At 43.4% G+C, this 19,173-nt stretch overlaps 1 protein-coding gene across 1 annotated transcript in view; it reads right to left on the reverse strand.

Moving 5' to 3' along the window:
- The window catches only part of GABRP (gamma-aminobutyric acid type A receptor subunit pi), a 173,026-nt gene that overhangs the window by 34,079 nt on the left and 119,774 nt on the right, over positions 1–19,173 (reverse strand). The window contains exon 6 of the mRNA XM_082267513.1: positions 18,967–19,049. Coding sequence (XP_082123639.1) covers positions 18,967–19,049 — 83 coding nt within the window. The remainder of the gene's footprint in view (positions 1–18,966; positions 19,050–19,173) is intronic.

The raw sequence follows: 19,173 nt of genomic DNA on the forward strand, positions 1-19,173 counted from the left end.
AGGGAGAGTCCTGCATGGCCGAGGGACTTGTGGACATCGTTGGACAGAGAAGGGGCTCAGGTAAGTATTAGGGGGTGCTGAGGAGGCTGCTACCCACCGAAGGCTTTTTTATCTTGATGCATAGAATGCATTAGATGATATAAAGTGATATTAAACCTGCGCAAAACTAAAAAAAGGGGTGTAGTGATAAATATATAAGTGAATATTGCAGCTGCTGCTCACCAAGTAAAAAAACTCAGAAAACAAATATAACCAAATTAACACAGCGCTTGCATAAAAACATGATAAATCAACTGTAAATAAAGAGTTGACAAATACAGTGCAAAAGTCCCCTCAAAAATCAAAAATATATATATATATATATATTATATATATTTATATATAGAATGCATTAGGATAAAAAGACCTTCTGACTTTTCAACTCATTTTATACAGTGATCAGTGCTACAATGTCACTGTACTAATGACACTGGCTGTGGCTGGGAAGGCGTTAACATCTAGGGCGATCAAGGGGTTAAATGTGTGCCTAACTTTGTGCCTAACTTTGTGTAATGTGTGTACAGTGTGCTGATTTTACTATTAGATCTCTCAGTCTCACATCTCTGCTTTGCAGGGATTTGTAACTGACAGATCACTCCCTCTGTACAGAGCTCTGTATTGTTTACTAACACAGAGCTCTGGGCTGTGATTGGACACATCCGATCAGCAGGTCCCGGCCATGAATCATTGGCTGGGACTTGCTGACAGGCTCCTGCTGTGTACAATCACAGCCATGCCAGGTGGTGCCCTTGCACACGCTCTAAACCCGGAAGTAGGCAGCAACGTACAGTTATGTCGTTTCACCTACAGCGGCCGCTCACCCGCAGTATTTTGCGACTGGATGGCGACAAGTGCTTCAACTATGTATTTATTTATTAGAAGTATTTATATATCACAAACAATTTACACAACTCTTTACATACTGAACATTCATATCAGTCTCTGGCCTCAGTTAGTTTACATGCTAAGGTCCCTATCTGACATGCATACTGGTGCCAGTTTCGGCAGGAGGCAATTATTTCTGCCAGCATGTCTTTGGAGTGTGGGAGGAAATCCAGGGAGAACATGCAAACTCCATGCAGATAGTTTCCTGTGTAGGATTTAACCACTTGCTTACTGGGCACGTATACCCCCTTCCTGACCAGGCCAATTTTCAGCTTTTAGCACTGTCACATTTTGAATGACAATTGCGCGGTCATGCAACACTTTACCCATATGACATTTTTATAATTTTTTTCTCACAGGGCTTATTTTTGGTGGTATTTAACCACCACTGGGTGTTTTATCTTTTTCTATACAAATAAAAAAAAAAAAAAATTTTTTATAGTTTGTTAGAAAATTTTGCACACAGGTAATTTTTCTCCTTCACTGATGTGCGCTGATGAGGCTGCACTTATGGGCACTGATAGGCACTGATGAGGTGGAACTGATGGACACTGATAGGTGGCACTGATGGGCACTGATAGGTGGTACTAATGGGCACTGATGGGGCGGCACTGGTGGGCACTGATCAAGAAGCACTGATGAGGCTGTACTGAAGGATGGCACTGATAGGTGGCACTGATGGGCACTGATAGGCGGCACTGAAGGACACTGAGAGGTGGTACTGAGTGGGCGGCACTGATAGGCTGTCAGTGTGAGGGAAAAAAAAACAGCTTCTGTTTCCTCTCAAGATCAGCTGTCATTGGCTGACAACTGATCACATGGTAAAGGGCCACTGTGATTGGCCCTTTACCCTGATCTGTGATCAACTGAGTTCCGAGGACATTTTAATAAGCCCTCGCTGTAGCCGTCTTTTGGCTGTAGCAGGGGGCGGCAAGTGGTTAAACCAAGAACCCAAGTGCTGCAAGACAAGAGTGCATGTGAAAATAAGATGAAGCTGGTGGGCAGTGTCACCTAAAAGTCTCAGGTCAACAGGAACAGAATTAGGAATCATGGCTTGGAGATCTCACTGTCTGAGGATCCAAGATGTATGAGAAGCCAAGGGCTGACTTAGCCCACCTCTCAGTTCCTTAGGGATAACTGTACTATTGAAGACAATGTTAAAAAAAACGTCCAAAGGTTGGCAAGGAAGGGACGTCATCTACCCATCACCTGCCATGATCCATAGTGGCCTTTTAGTATAAAGGTTTTACATGAAGAAATAAAAGCTGATCATTTTAATCACCCCTGTCAGTGTTATGCGGTTTGTCTCATCCATGTAAATTGGTACATTCTGCTGGAGAGCTTGAGCTTGTGAAAAACCACAGACATGCAAGCTGGATCACCAGATGAAAATAGAAGAAAGAAAGCCTAAAAAAGGAAACAAATGCAGCCATCACATCTAAGGATTGGTAAGCTGCAATATAATTATTGGCTGCTTTTGAGTTTAATACTGTTTTAAAGCGGTTGTAAACCCTATAAAAAAAAAATAAAAAAAAAAACCTGCAAGACAAAGGCAGAATGAGCTAGTATGCATCGCATACTAGCCCGTTATGTGTAACTTACCTTAAAACGAAGCCCCGACACGGACCCCCGGACATCGATGCGGGCGCTGCCATGATCCCTCGTCGTCTCTTCCGGGTTTGGCGGCTCCGGCGCGCTGATTGGCCGGAAGAGACGGCTCCGGCGCGCTGATTGGCCGGAGCCGCGATGACGTCACTCCCGCGCATGCGCGCGGGAGTGATTTTTCCGGCAAGCTCCCGGGAATCTCCCGGTCCCCCCGGACCTTCAGAGCGCATGCGCCGCTCGCGCGAGCGGCTGCATGCACTGTAAATAGCTCCTAAACCGTGCCGGTTTAGGAGATATTATTTGTACCTACAGGTAAGCCTTATTATAGGCTTACCTGTAGGTAAAAGTGAAAAAAGCGGGATACTACCGCTTTAATTACAGAAAGGGAAATATCGTTTTTGAGAGGAGGGAGAGTTCTCAATAAGGAAATGACTGCTCTGGGCTTCAACAAAATGGCAGCCTCCAGCAAGAAGAAACAGGAACAATACTGGTGGCAATTTACGGAACACGCTCATTTTGGTAACATAACTAATCATGTGAAACGTATGCTCCTTGAGAAAGAACATAATTTTTAATCAACATGTTATGGTGAAAGTTCTGCTTTAACCACTTGCCCACCGCCCCACACAGATTTACTGCGGCAGGGCGGTTCGGCTACGCAAATTCATGTAGGTCTACGTGATTATGTGCATGCGGTTGCGATTAGACACAGCGGGAGCCAGACCATGGGAGGAGCGGGCTCGATCGCCGCTGGCCTCCCTCAATCTTCGGCTAGAATGACAGAAGAGCCGCCTGCCTATGTAAACAAAGCAGGCAGCTCTTCTGTCAAAGAAGCCGGGAAATATCGCGTGATTCAGCTAAGCTAAGCTGAATCACCGATCTCTCTCTGCCTCTGTCCAACCCATCCCCCCACACAGTTAGTAAGCACAATAGGGAACACATTTAACCCTTTGATAGTGATAAAAACAAAATAAAAAATAGGGACAATGTAAAAAAATAAAAATAAAATAAATAACAATTTAAAAACATTTAACCACTTTACCCCCAGCCCTATTTCAGGCACTTTTTGTTCACAAGTTAAAACCAGTATTTTTTCCTAGAAAACTACTTAGAACCCCCAAACATTATATATATTTTTTTAGCAAAGACTCTGGAGAATAAAATGTCGGTCATTGCAAAATTTTTTGTCATGTGGTATTTGCGCAGCGGTGTTTAAAACGCCATTTTTTTGGAAAAAATTTGAAAAATCACATTTCACTGCATTTAAAAAATACTAAACAGTAAAGTTAGCCCATTTTTTTTGTATATTGTGAAAGATGATGTCACGCCGAGTAAATAGATACCAAACATGTTACGGTTTAAAATTGCGCCCCCCCCGTGGGATGGCGACAAACTACGGTCAATAGAGATCTCAATCTGCGACGCTTTAAATTTATTTAACGGTTACCAGTTTAGAGTTAGAGTGTAGCTCTTTTTTGTAAATTATTGCCCACGCTCTGGCGATCGCGGCGATACCTCACATGTGTGGTTTGAACAGAGATTTCATTTGCGGCTCCACTTGCGTATACGTTTTTTTTTGTGCGCGAGCTAACGGTGACGGGGGCGGCTAAATTTTTTTTTTTTTTTCCTATTTATTTCTTCTTTTTTTTTAACTTTATTACAGGTTTTTTTTTAAAAAAAAAAAAAATCTGATCACTTTTATTGCTGTCACAATCAATGTAATTTTTCTCCTTCACTGATGTGCGCTGATGAGGCTGCACTTATGGGCACTGATAGGCACTGATGAGGTGGAACTGATGGACACTGATAGGTGGCACTGATGGGCACTGATAGGTGGTACTAATGGGCACTGTAAATGGACAATGTAAAAAAATAAAAATAAAATAAATAACAATTTAAAAACATTTAACCACTTTACCCCCAGCCCTATTTCAGGCACTTTTTGTTCACAAGTTAAAACCAGTATTTTTTCCTAGAAAACTACTTAGAACCCCCAAACATTATATATATTTTTTTAGCAAAGACTCTGGAGAATAAAATGTCGGTCATTGCAAAATTTTTTGTCATGTGGTATTTGCGCAGCGGTGTTTAAAACGCCATTTTTTTGGAAAAAATTTGAAAAATCACATTTCACTGCATTTAAAAAATACTAAACAGTAAAGTTAGCCCATTTTTTTTGTATATTGTGAAAGATGATGTCACGCCGAGTAAATAGATACCAAACATGTTACGGTTTAAAATTGCGCCCCCCCCGTGGGATGGCGACAAACTACGGTCAATAGAGATCTCAATCTGCGACGCTTTAAATTTATTTAACGGTTACCAGTTTAGAGTTAGAGTGTAGCTCTTTTTTGTAAATTATTGCCCACGCTCTGGCGATCGCGGCGATACCTCACATGTGTGGTTTGAACAGAGATTTCATTTGCGGCTCCACTTGCGTATACGTTTTTTTTTGTGCGCGAGCTAACGGTGACGGGGGCGGCTAAATTTTATTTTTTTTTTTCCTATTTATTTCTTCTTTTTTTTTAACTTTATTACAGGTTTTTTTTAAAAAAAAAAAAAAATCTGATCACTTTTATTGCTGTCACAATCAATGTAAACATCCCTTGTGACACCAATATGTAGTGACAGGTACACTTTATGGAGGGATCGAGGGTCTAAAAGACCCTAGACCCCTCCACTACACTTCCCTGTATGCAAAACGCCGAAAACGGCATTTTTGCATACAGCCGTTTTTCAAATCTGCCGCCTTTTGCAGCACAGTAACCCGGATGTGATGTCATGGACGCCGCCTCCGGGTTACGTCATCGGAGCCCCGATCGATGCTGTTTCCGGCATTCATCGGGACTCCATCCAGCCGGCGGACGCGCCGGCTGGGTGCTCGGGGCTACCGGTGGGACGGGAGCCCCGAGCAAAGCCGCGGAAGGCGGCGGGAGGGGGGGGGACGTCCCCTCCCGCCCCCCCGGGTAACGATCGAGCGGCTCCCGAGCCGCATCGATCGTTACCGACGGAAAGCCGACCGTCGGCTTCAAACAACGGTACCGGGATGATGCCTCTAGCTAGAGGCATCATCCCGGTATAACCACTCAAAGTCAGCCGACGTAGGTCTACGTGGCTGGTCGTTAAGTGGTTAATTGCCCCCTTCCCTTCGTGCTTATATGCAAAGGCGAATGCAGACATAGTTTTCACACACATATGTAAATGGTGTTTGCACCACACATGTGAGGTATTGTCGCAAATTATAGAGAGAGCAATAATTCTAGCACCAGACTTCCTATGTACATCTAAGCTAGTAACCTGTAAAGGTTTTTAAACCGACGCTTATGGAGATTTTTAACCACTTGCCGACCGCTCACATTGGTGCTACTGCGGCAAAGTGGTTAGATTCCTATGTCGCTGGACTCCTCCCCTTGTGGGCGAAGCGTGCGGCGCCGGAGGCTCGCTCCCGCTGTATTCAGTTACAGCGGGAGTCGGGCCAGGGGAGGAGCGGCGGTGATCACCGCCGCTCTTCCCCGTTTGTCGGGGAATCGAGTGTGGAGATCCACCCACTTGTGTAAACAAAGCAGGCGGATCTCCTAAGTGACAGGCAGGGACAGATTGCAAGATTCAGTATAGCTGAACCTGCGATCTGACCCTGTGTCACACAGTCCCCTCCCCCCACACACGTCAGTAAGCACCAGGCATACATTAACCCCTTGATCACCAATAAAAATTAACCCCTTCCCTGCCAGTGTCCTTTTTACAGTAACAGTGAATATTTATAGCACTGATTACTGTAGTAATGTCACTGGTAGCCCCAAAAGTGTCAAAAATGTCAGTCAAGGGTCCGATCTGTCCTCCGCAATGCCGCAGTCCCGCAAAAAAAAATCGCAGATCGCCGCCATTACTAGTTTAAAAAAAAAAACAATAAAAATTACATACATTTCCCGTAGTTAGTAGCTGCGATAACTTTTGCGCAAACCAATCAAAATACGCTTATTGCGATTTTTTTTACCAAAAATATGTAGCAGAAAACAAATTGGTAAAAAAAGTTTAAAAATGTTGATTTTTACATTTTTTTTTTTGGGGGGGGGGGGGGGAATTTCATATAAAAAAATTTGAAAAATATTGTTCTTTTTTCAAAATTGTCGCTTTTTTTTGTATAAAGCGCAAAAAGTAAAAATTGCACAGGTGATCAAATACCACCAAAAGAAAGCTCTATTTGTGGGGAAAAAAAGAACATAAATTTAATTTGGGTACAGCATTGCACAATCGTGCAATTGTCCGTTAAAATAATACAGTGCCGAATCGCAAAATATGGCCTGGTCAGGAATGGGGTAAAATCTTCCGGTCTTAAAGCGGTTAAAAATACGCTCATTGAGAATTTTTTTGTCAAAGACATGTAGCTAAATACATTTTGGCCTAAATATATGACAAAAAATTTAATATATTGGATATTTTCTAACTGTCAAGTTAGAAAAATATTGTTATTTTTTCAAAATTTCCAATTTTTTTATTAATATCGCAAAAAAAAAAAAAAGCGCAGAGGTGATCAAATACCACCAAAAGAAAGCTCTGTTTGTGGAAAAAAAGGACGTAAATTTAGTTTGGGTACGGCGTTGCATGACCGCGCAATTGTCAGTTAAAGTCATACAGTGCGGAATCGCAAAAAGTGGCCTGGACGTAAGACAGCAAAATCCTCCGGTGGTAAAGTGGTTAAGTAACGTAGTTTGTCGCCATTCAGCCAGCGTGGAAAATTTTAAAGCATGACATGTTAAGTATCTATTTACTCAGTAACATCATCTGTTGTTTTTTTTTTACCAAACAATTGGGTAATATATTGTGTTTTTATGCATTCAAATTAATTAAAGTGTACTTTTTCCCCTAAAAATTGCGTTGGAGAAAACAGCTGCGCAAATACCGTGTGATATAAAAAAATCGCAACACACGCCATTTTATTCTTTAGGACCTCTGCTTAATAAAATATATAATGTTTAGGGGTTCTAAATCATTTTTCTATCAAAAATGCTGATTTTTAAATGTAAACAAAAAGTGTTAGAAAAAAAGTGGATCCCAGCCAAAGAAGGAATTTATGACTCAGGCTCTAACCTTGTAATAAATCTGTCTCACAGTGGGTCTCATGGCTTCTGTTTAGCATTGCTTTGCCATGTGACAGGATTGATTAATGTACCCATCTAGATATTTAAATGCATTTTAAAGCAGATGTCTAGGTGACATAAAAAAAGAAAACACGTGCACATTTCCTCATGTTTTTTCTCTTTAAACATGCGTACAGTTCAGAATATTACTGTTAACATGCTAGAAATATTGTGTGCTCTTACCCTTTTTTAACATGACCGCACACCTCTGAATTCCTAAATACGTGCTGTTAGCCCTGCCAAATTTATTTCTAATTGGTTCTAACTAGTGATCGACCAATATCTTTTTTTTAATACCGATACCGATATTTTGGTTATCGAATATCGGTAACGGCCGATATCGACCGATGTTTTCGGACATGTAAAAAATTGTTTTTTATTTTATTTATTTTTTTTTTACAGGTACTCCTTGTGGAGGGATCTAGGGGTCTAAAAGACCCTAAACCCCTCCTCGGCAATGAAAAGCATTTAAAACGCCAAGTTTGGCTGTTTTGAATGCTGTCAGGTTTTTGAATTTGGTGCCGAGTACACGGAAGTGATGTCATGATATCACTTCCGGGTTTTTTAAATGGAGACCTGATCAGAGTCGAATGCAGCTTTGATCGGGTCTTTGGCGGCCGTGCAGGTAGGATGCCCGGGTCTCCCGGTGGGATGGGAGACCCGGGCGAGCCGCGAGAGGGGGGGGACATCCCCTCCTTGTAATGACAGCCGAGCGGCTTCTCAACCGCATCGATTGTCATTACAAGAAAGCCGACCTTCGGCTATGGACGCCGATACCGGGGTGATGCCTCTAGCTGCAGGCATTACCCCAGAACATGCACTTTCCCTAAATATCGGCAATATCGGTAACCTCAGGGGCTGATTCCAATATATCGGAGAAAGTGCATATCGGCCACCGATACATCGGTGGTGCCGATAATCGGTCGATCCCTAGTTCTAATAAACACAGACTTCTCATCATCTCCTCCCTCCTCCTCCTCTCCATAACCGATAGGCAGAGGTCACAGGAAGTTAAAGTGGTAGTAAACTCCTGAATGGCATTTTTGCCTGCAGGTAAGCTTATAATATAGCTTACCTGTGGGCAGTGGCGGCCGGTCTATTGAGGCCCCCCCCCATCCATGTGTCCGGTCCCCTAATCTGCATGCAGGAGCGCCGGACGCATGGAGCTTAATGTTTTTTTTTTTTTTTTTAAATCACCTGATTAGAGCCAGAGGCTCTAATAGGGTGATGCAAAGGGTGGAGCCGGGGCACAGAGCAGTGCGCCCCGAGCCCACCCATTGTGTGACAATAGCGAATGAAAATTCACTATTGCCACACCGATCCTCCTCCTGGCCAATCAGGAAGTGCATCCGAAACGCGCTTCCTGATTGGCTCAAGGTAAACCCCATGCCATTGGCCGAGGAGGAGGCGGGAGGACTGGAGGAGACGCGCGGGCGACACTGATGAGAAGCCGCCCTTCGCCACTGCTGCTCCAGGTAAGTAAGGGGGCACGCACGCTGATCTCTGCATTGGGGGCATGTATGCTGGTCACTGCATTGGGGGCACACATGCTGATCTCTGCATTGGGGGCACACATGCTAGTCACTACATTGGGGGCACGCACGCTGATCTCTGCATTGGGGGCATGTATGCTGGTCACTGCATTGGGGGCACGCAGGCTGATCTCTGCATTGGGGGAATGTATGCTGGTCACTGCATTGAAAGGGGGCACGCTGGTCTCTCTGCATTGAAAGGGGGCACGATGGTCTCTCTGCATTGAAAGGGGGCACGCTTGTCTCTCTGCATTGAAAGGGGGCACACTATACCTTATTTACTGAAGGCCCCTTTCACACTTTTGCGACCTCAATGTCACGCAATTTTTTACAGCGTTTTTTGCTGCAAAGCAATGCCTATTACATTTTTCTGTTTGCGCCCCCCCCCCCCCAAAAATTTTGAGCACCAGCCGCCACTGCCTGTGGGTAAAATGAATATCTCCTAAATGTGCACCATTTAGGAGATATTCCAGTAAGCAGAAGCCGGTGACGTCACGGGCGTATGCGCTCTAAAGGAACCACATACCCATGCCATTCCTTCAGAGCTGTGTGCCGCGGCCTAGAGATCATTGTGGCACGGCCATTCGCTGCCATTCAAGTGGGCCGCAGCCCGCGAACCATGAAGGAAGACGGGGTGAAAATAGAAGCCACTGCAGCAGTGACAGTGTGCCCCTGGAGGGCTTTGTTTCAAGGTAAGTTTTTCATAATGTGCTAGTATGCGATGCATACTAGTACATTATGGCTTTGCCTTGCAGAGAGAATGTTTTTTGTTTTTTTCTTTGAAGTTTACAACAATTTTTTGCAACAGGTATTTTTTGCACTTATTGAAAATAGTATATTTAGCAGACCACAGGGAGCAAATAAGAGGAGTTCATTGCTATGGTATACCTACCAACTTATAAGATGGAAAAGTAGGACCGGGGGGACAGGTCTGCTTGGCTCAGGTGGGGAGGTGGGCTGGCTCGGCTCAGCTCAGCTCGGGCAGGGAGGGGGACGAGCCGCTGTCCTGATGCACACTGCTCATTCACATAAAGGTGCTTGCCGCCTTTTCCATGAATTTAAAATACCCTGCAAGGAGGGGGAGCAGGAGGAGAAGAGGTGTCCTGGCCTGCACCATGTCAGAGTAATGGAACTACAAGCAGCAAGGGTCCCACAATGATCAATAAGGTGGGGGAGGAGAGAACATAGCCTATGTCCCTCTTTAATAACAATAACTGTAATGCCAGCCATATCCCTGTATTTTTCACAGTGCCACAGCCGCACCCCTTAACCCTGCACTCTGTACACAGCACATCCCTCAGTCCTGCATTCAGTATGTAGCGCACCCCTCAGCCCTGCACTCTGTACACAGCACATCCCTCAGTCCTGCATTCAGTATGTAGCGCACCCCTCAGCCCTGCACTCTTTACACAGCACATCCCTCAGTCAAGCATTCAGTACGTAGCGCACCCCTCAACCCTGCACTCTGTACACAGCACATCCCTCAGCCCTGCATTCAGTACGTAGCCACCTCTCAACCCTGCACTCTGTATGCAGCACATCCCTGAGCCCCACATTCAGTTTGTAGTGCACCCCTAAATCCTGCACTCTGTACATAGAGCACCCCCCAACCCTGCACTCTGTACGTAGCTTACCCTTCAACCCTGCAATCTGTATGTAGCGCATCCCTCAGCCCTGCACTCTGTACATAGCACACTCTTCAATCTTCAACCATGCACTCAGTACGTAGCGCACCCTTTAACCCTGCACTCTTTATGTAGCGCATTCCTTAACACTGCACTCAGTACATAGCGCACCCCTCAACACTGCACTTTGTACATAGCACACCCCTCAACCCTACACTCTGTACACAGCGCACTCTTCAACCCTGCAGTTTGTACACAGCGCACCCCTCGCCCTTAAGCCCCTCCTGCTGCTAAGAGTTTGGCCACATTTACATTTGGTCACAGCATGCTACGCACGCCACAGGTCACTCCCTCCTTCCAATCTCCCTCATTCTGAGTTCAAAAGTTGAGAGGTATGCTACTGTGCCACAGGGACAGTGGGATCTGGTCATCCACCTCCATCCAGCCTACAGAACATGCCATTAGGGAATGGACTGCTACTAAGCCAGAGGACTATGTGGATGCCAGGTTTGAAAGAGAGGCCCAGAGCATTGCTGGCTATCTCCCACTTGGTTCGGAAAGAGTAAGCGAGATTGATCACTATGAGGAGGACATGCAGTATTCTTGTGCTGAGGTTTGTACGTGTCTTCTAGTTTCTCACTTGTAGCACAGGTAAATAAAGCATAATTTTAGATACTAAGGCTGCGGCATATGTTACTTATGTGTTACTTATATGTACACAGTAAGTAGAGTCAAGTTTTTAGCGCCTCCAACTGCGCAATTTGCAACACCCTCTATTTGCCACATCATGGCAGGTTTGCTAATTTTTGTATTCTAGGTACCCAAGACTGAACTCCCCTCAGGAAAAAAAATGATCTACGGCCCTTCCCTCCGGCTTTTGTAGACCATAACTGTGGCTTTTAATGGCTGTTTTCCTTTATATTAGCTTTAACAGTACAAATGATCAATGAAGGCCCCTTGACCCCATCATCTAGGGAAAGGGAGCACACACTGACTCCATTTTGTGCTCGCTTTTTCTGTACAATAGGCTTCCATAGCCACATTGAAAACGAGGCTTGGAGTGCAAGCGGACGCCATTTTGGGCTCAGTTTGTCTGCACAGTAGGCATCTTCTCATTGGGTGACTTATTACTACTTAGATAAAAAAATAAGTGGCCTTTGTGGGTGTTTGGCTGGCACTACCTTTTGAAAAAAGCATTTATGCTGAAACGCGTCAAGGCCACGTTGCTGACAGCCTACCTTTTCATCTGTATACGCTCTTTACCACGAGATGTTTGTAAGTGCAATTTGGTGTATTTTTATTTAATACAAATTTTAGCAGTGTTATACTATTTTGTACTATTTTTGTGTTATTTGGTTCCTTTCTGGCCATTTGACGGAGTGAGAGCCTCTCTGGTGTGACGGTTCATATCTGCTATTACCTCTTCACCTCAACATCAGTGACCTCAGTCATCCCTTCGGATTATCCATCCATTGTACAACAAGCTGATTTACTCATATGCTATATGGCATTTTGAGAAGTTTTCACAGCTTTATTGGTGGTTTTACCTTGCCAGCGATGGATTTTCCTTTATGGGCCATGCCCTCAAGTTTAAGTCTGTGATCAGTTTAATCCATGTCTCCCACTGATGGTGTTGACAGGCCTATTAGACTATCTATGTTTGTTATGATGCTCACGTTATACACCGTGACTGGCATGGTTATGTGGTAATTTAATATTGTTACAGTTGATAAGTTCAATAGGCTGTGGCCTTGCCCTAATTCCAACTTAAACAAGTCTGTGTGTCTTTTCTGGGGGGGGGGGGGGGCAAGGTCTTGTGTTGGTAATACCTAGTCAGAATATGCCTAAGCTCATCAGCAGTCATGCAATATTCTGAAAAATGTTTAGTGCAAAATAAACAACCGAGAGATTTGCCGGTTCACACTAGGTCGCTCTGACTTAGGGGGCGACCTGTGAAGTCACGTGCAGCGCGACTTCGGCGCGACTTGCACGGACTTCATAAAATTAATGTCAATGCAAGTCGCCTCCAGGTCGCCCCGAAGTAGTACAGGACCCTTTTTCTAAGTCGGAGCGACTTGTGTCGCTCCTATTAGAACCGGTCCTGTACTACTCAATGACCGCGACAGTGCACGACTTGCCAGGCTGACCAAGTCGCCTGACAAGTCGTATTAGTGTGAACCGGCACTTACACAGCTCTGCCACTTAGCACAGCCCTGCCTGTCAGGGGAGGAGACCTGATTTTTCTTTGCTGCAAGTTAAAGAAGAGGCTTCATTTTAATTCATAGTTTACAGTTCTGTCCCCTATGGGACAAAGAAAACGTAGTACATTGTCCCATATTTCTAAGTGCTTTCTAACCCTAGTTATGAAGTCCGACCTGCCCCTCTCCTGCCCTAGCCAATCCAACAACAGCTATAAAGGAGGCGGCTGATTTGTTGCTGCAGAGCTTGGGGGGAGTGTCAGCCTCTAGATTCTTCTTACCATTGCCTGTGTCGGTAAAGTGCTTAGCTGAGATAAACTGCAACTATGAAGCAACCATCTCCATCATTACTGTTGTTGGATCGACCATGAAGGGAGGAAGGGGGAAGGCAGACATTTTACCTAGGGTTAGAAAGCACTTAGCAATTATGTACAACTAAATGGCTCTTTATGCTGTTTCTCCCTCTCCCAATTTGAGCTTTGCTGTACAAGGATTGCAAGAGGCTGATATCAAGTTAAATCCAGGTACTTACAAAGCTTGCATCTACAAAATGATATATTGACAGACACAAGATCAAGAGCGCTGGTGCTCAGGACCATGATATGTACCCTAAGGCAGTGGTCCTCAACCCTGGCCCTCAGGGCCCACTAACAGGCCAGGTTTGCAAGATAACTGATATACATCCCAGGTGATATCATTTGCTGCTCAGTGATTGCAGTACTCTAGTCTGCATCTCTCCAAGGTAATACTTAAAATCTGGCCTGTTAGTGGGCCCTGAGGACCGGAGTTGAGGACCACTGCCCTAAGGCATCAAAAATACATTTATGAAAACAGAGATAAAAAATACAAAAATGAGGCAACAAAAAATCAGTAGCCCATACAAATTAGGGCAGCCATGCGAGGGGACCTGAAGTGAAGTCCCAAATTCTGTGAAGAAAAAAGGGAAGAGAGGAGGCGCCTCTAAGTGTAGTAGTGCAGGATTTATTGGAAATTAAGCATTAAAACCACTCACAAAATCTGAGGTGTAAAAAAAGCCTGGAATAGGCCTCGATCTCGGCTCGTCTTTCAACCAGCCAGTGTCAGTCTGCTACCATTCAGCCGGCAGTCACATCACGGAGTACGGATCCCCTCCTTCGCTTCCTGTCATTGCCAGAGGAAATCTGACGATTCTCATAGGACACCTATTCCAGGCCTTTTTACTCCTCAGATTTTGTGAGTGGTTTTAATGCTTAATTTCCAATAAATCCTGTATTACTAAACTTGGAGGTGCCTCCTCTCGTCCCTTTTTTCTACAAAATGATAAATTGATGAATACACAGCTACATTCATTTGTGTCTAAGGCTGGCCATACACTATACAATTTTCTTATTCAATTTTCTTTTTTACTTTCAACTATGTACTGCCTGACTGCATACACATTGAAAGTGTTTAGGTTTTATCTCATATTATATGGTTTTGGCAAATCTTAAGGAATATTGGATAAGAAAATTTGTATAATGTACGGCCAGCCTCATATATGTGCCTGGAGTGTATCTTTAACCACTTTAGCTCCGGAAGGATTTACCCCCTTAATGACCAGGCCATTTTTTGCAATAAGGCACTGCATTATTTTAACTGACAATTGCGCAGTTGTGCGACGCTGTACCCAAATAAAATTGATGCCCTTTTTTTCCCCACAAATAGAGCTTTCTTTTGGTGGTATTTGATCACGTCTGCGTTTTTTTTTTTTTTTTTTTTTGCGCTATAAACAAAAAAAGAGCAAAATTAAAAAAAATAAATAATAATAATTTAATGTCTGCTATAAAACACATCCAATCAAAAATGTAAAAAAACATCGAATTTCTTCATCAATTTTTGCCAATATGTATTCTGCTACATATTTTTGGAAAACAAAATTCCAGTAAGTGTATATGGATTGGTTTGCGCAAAAGTTATAACGTTATAACGATGTGATATTTTTATGGAATTTTTATTTTTTATGTTTTTACTAGTAATGGCAGCGATCAGTGATTTTTAGTGGGAATGTGACATTGCGGCGGACAAATCGGACATCTAACTGACACTTTTGATACTTTTTTGGGGACCAGTGACACCAATACAGTGATCAGTACTAAGCAAATGCACTGTTACTGTACTAATGACACTGGCAGGGAAGGAATCAACATCAGGGGCGATCAAAGTGGTTAAGTGTGTCCCTATGGGGTGCTTGCTAACTGTGTGGCGGTTGCTCTGACTGGATTAAGACAGAGATCGGCGTTCCTGCTTAGTAGGAACACAAGATCTCCATCTTCTTCCTGTCAGAGCAGTGATCTGCCTTATTTACATAGGCAGAATGCCTTTCTGCCTCTCTGGGGAACGATCGTGGGTGGGTGGCAGACATTGGGTCTGCAGGACCTGCTGATTGGTATCTCCTGTGTCTAGTTAGCACCAGCTCGTGCCTCCAGCAGCAGATGCATGCCATCCAGTGGCTATTGCACAAAATCACACACAGGTACGTGATTTTGTGCAATAGACCCGACCTGCCACAGTTAATATGCAGTAGGCAGTCAGCAAGTGGTTAAATTGATTTGATTTTTGTGGGCAAAATCACAGTTGCTCTCATGAATTATCCTCTGCAGTCTGTGGACTGCTGCTTCTCCCTCTCAGCCACATTTCAGAGAGGGATACGTAAAAAGCATGGCTATATAAAGTTCATACATCTATATATAATTAATGATGTCTAATAGTTATTTGACAAAGACTGATTTCCAGCCCTGAGCAGCCACAACTGACAAGTTCATAAAATATTTACAATACACACTTAATTTGAAGATGATTTTTTCTTTGTGAAAAAAAAAAAGTATTATTCATTACGACAAAAATTATCGAGTTGTAGAGGTCAAATGACCCATTAGAATACTAAACTTTTTTTTTTTTTTTTTTTTTGGAGATGTTTTCTTTGACTCGAAAACTAAATATATTTACCCTGTACCAATCTGTGATGAGGATACTTAAACCTTTGATGGCCAGAGGTCATCTTAGCCTAGATGCCCAGGCCAAATTCAGCAGCATTAGTACTTCAGTGAATTTGACTATTAACCCAATTTGCCTACCTAAATCATTTTTACAATTCTATACAAGAAATATAAGGCTTTTTTTTTTTTTTTTTGCTATACTTTTCAATTTAAAAAAAAAAAGCCTGACCTGTTTTTCTTTTTCTTCCTTTTTTTTTTTTTTAAGCTCACAATTGAACAAAAATGTGAATTTTTTATTTTTTTTTTTACAGTTCTCACCGGAAATTTTTTAGTAGGGACACCTGTTTCAGTGGCTGCTAAGAACCTGGAAAAAAAATGGCTTTAGATGCATCTAAATCTCCCTTGCCTCTGAAGAACGAACTGTGCGATGTAACGCCTTCTCATTGCCAGTTTTAACCTCATTTTTGCCAACAAACGTGTCACAACTGCATAAGCTTCACATGGTTGCGGGGCATTTGAGGCACTTCCCCATTGACTTTAATGTGTGCTGCCTGCCGATCGCTACAAGTTAGGCCACCTTTGCCGTGGGCGCAAAGCATCACGGCGGCAGCATGTAAACCCTATCGCCCGCTGCCTATTGCAACTTAAGGGGGGCGGTTGGTGGGCAGCAAAAACCCGCCCCAACTGTCCATTTTTGCTGTCCTCAAACTGCAAGTTCAAATAGGGACTTTGGATCTATGCACACTGGGATCTATGCGCCCTAGGCAGAAAAGAGCAATATAGAGCAATTTTCTACATGTATTTAGGCGTATTTAGAAACTCTTCTCAAAAAATGCAAACCAGAAGGGTTTTTTTTTTTCTAAACTGCTGAGCTTAAAATATGCCTCTTAACGTCCTAATGTGCATGGACACATAGGATAACATTGAGCTGCTTCTACAGACAAAACACAAAACTCCTGTAGAAGCAGACATTTTTTAAGCCTGTTGTGCATGGATCCTTAGTGATCATTCTTGTACATTAATTTTGTCATAATGCAGGTGATCAGGGATGTGGCAAGGGTGCATCCATTGCCTAAAAAATCTGTGCTAAAAGGTGTCCCCCTTTTTTTTTGTAACAAATTTAGTTGTGCTAGGTTAATAAATATTCAGACTGTAACAATGAAAATTAGCAGGCAGCACATACATTCAGGAATAACGGCATAAAAAAACAAAATTGACACAAATTTATTTAAGGCCAATTTAAGTGACATGACCAGGGTAGGTCAGAGCTCCCGTGTTGCCCTGAACATATTCTACATCAACTGCTACCAACTCTAACCTCCTGTAACATTCCCACCTTATTAAATGATAACACTACACGTGGAGTTAAAATGGCCGACATGGCCTTTTATTAAACAACAAATCTTTTTAACAGAAACATAACATAATTCAGTTTAAACTTAGTTGTAGGTCCTTGACAGTACCATATTACCACCAACTTTGTGCCTGTGTCCCCATTTTGGCCTCGTTATGCTCCCAGCCGCTAAGCACCGCCTTGGGGACTAACACAGCCGACCTCAGATACCCACCTGTACCAATTAGAGGACGCCATACCTCGGATGGGTCCCCACCCAAAACCAGCTTTTAGACCCCTGTCAAGGACCCCAAACCGCCACAACTCATAAAGCAGAGAAGAAACTTAAATACTGCAACAATCGGAGTTCCTCAGTAGAAAAGGGCGGGAGGGAGGGACGTTCTTCCACAATTTCTCCCCAGAGAGTGACCCAAACCACTCCTACCCAGCAGCTATACTTCTACAGCTCCACCCAATCAACTGACCAATAAGGTAAGGGTCAAGCACCGACCACCTACTTTTTTACAGTTAACCCCTGCAGCTCAGTTCTCCTTCCACCCAGTCATGTATGCCCTCTACTTAGTTTGTTCCTCCTAGTGCCGGGCATGTCTTTAAAATTTGCAAATGCAGCAATTTAAAATAAAAAAATGGTTGAAAGTTTTAGCACTGGAAAACACTTTTTAAAAGATAAATAATGCATTTTATATACAACTATATAGATCAGACCAAAATGAGGGACAAATGAGGAGGAAAGAGGGACAGAGGGACTTTGTTCCAAAACAGGGATAGTCCCTCGAAATCAGGAACAGTTAGGAGCTATGAAAGCATACTGATGAAGGCCTCTTGACCCCATAGCGAAAAGGGAGCCTTGACTTCAGGGAGCATGGCCTAGTGACAGGGGCATGGTCAAGAGATATAAATTCAAACGGGTCAAAATGTATGGCTAGCTGGGCAGGGGATGAGGGGCTGAGCCTGAACTCTATAAAAGTTCCTCTCTGAGGTAAAATCTTCACTCACCCTTGGAGTAGCAGAAAGAAGAGTTGGAGGTGCTCACAGTACAACTGTGACTGGCATGGGTTTAATGTTGGAAAATTGCCTATGTGGAAAATTTTAATAAAGCTGCGGCCTTGCCCTTTCCAATTTAACCTGTTTGAGCATTGTTTATTGGGCAAGGTTATTGGTAGATATAGCTAAATATAACTTAAGGCCTATGCTCCTCAGCAGTCACGTAAGAAACATACAAAGCACATTGAGCCTCATTCACACATCAGCTGAGGCCTGTACATTATGAATTGGCGGATTGTTTGGAGCCGCCAGGCGCTCATTTTAATTTCACCGGGGTATGGGTGAAGGGTGGGTGGCCCCAAACACAGACAGTGTGCATTCGGAGCCACTTACTCTCACCTACACGTCTATGTAGAGAAGGGATCCTCAAACTACGGCCCTCTGTTGCGGAACTACACATCCATCCTATGAGGCATTGTAAAACTCTGACATTCACAGACATGACTAGGCATGATGGGAATTGTAGTTCCTGAACAACTGGATGGCTATAGTTTGAGACCCCTGATGTAGAGGGTTCCCTTTACATAGACTCTGTAAACAGAATTAATTGTGGTAGTTATATGATTAGAAGTATAATAAAATAAGCACTTACAGCTTTCAAGTTGCAGAGTGCAGGTCTGCTTATCCATGGGATATTTGGTTAAATCCATGCTGCATGCTACAGTGGTCGTTATCCTGCAAGAAATAAATCACCATGACTGAACTGCACTGGGATGATACACCAAATTAAATTACAATGCTGATGGAAGACTGTGTACTCTCCGTGTCATAAGGAAACGTCCCCAAAATGTATATTTCT

The sequence above is a fragment of the Pelophylax lessonae genome (assembly GCF_965119305.1).
Source record: "Pelophylax lessonae genome assembly, chromosome: 9".
Taxonomy (NCBI): domain Eukaryota; kingdom Metazoa; phylum Chordata; class Amphibia; order Anura; family Ranidae; genus Pelophylax; species Pelophylax lessonae.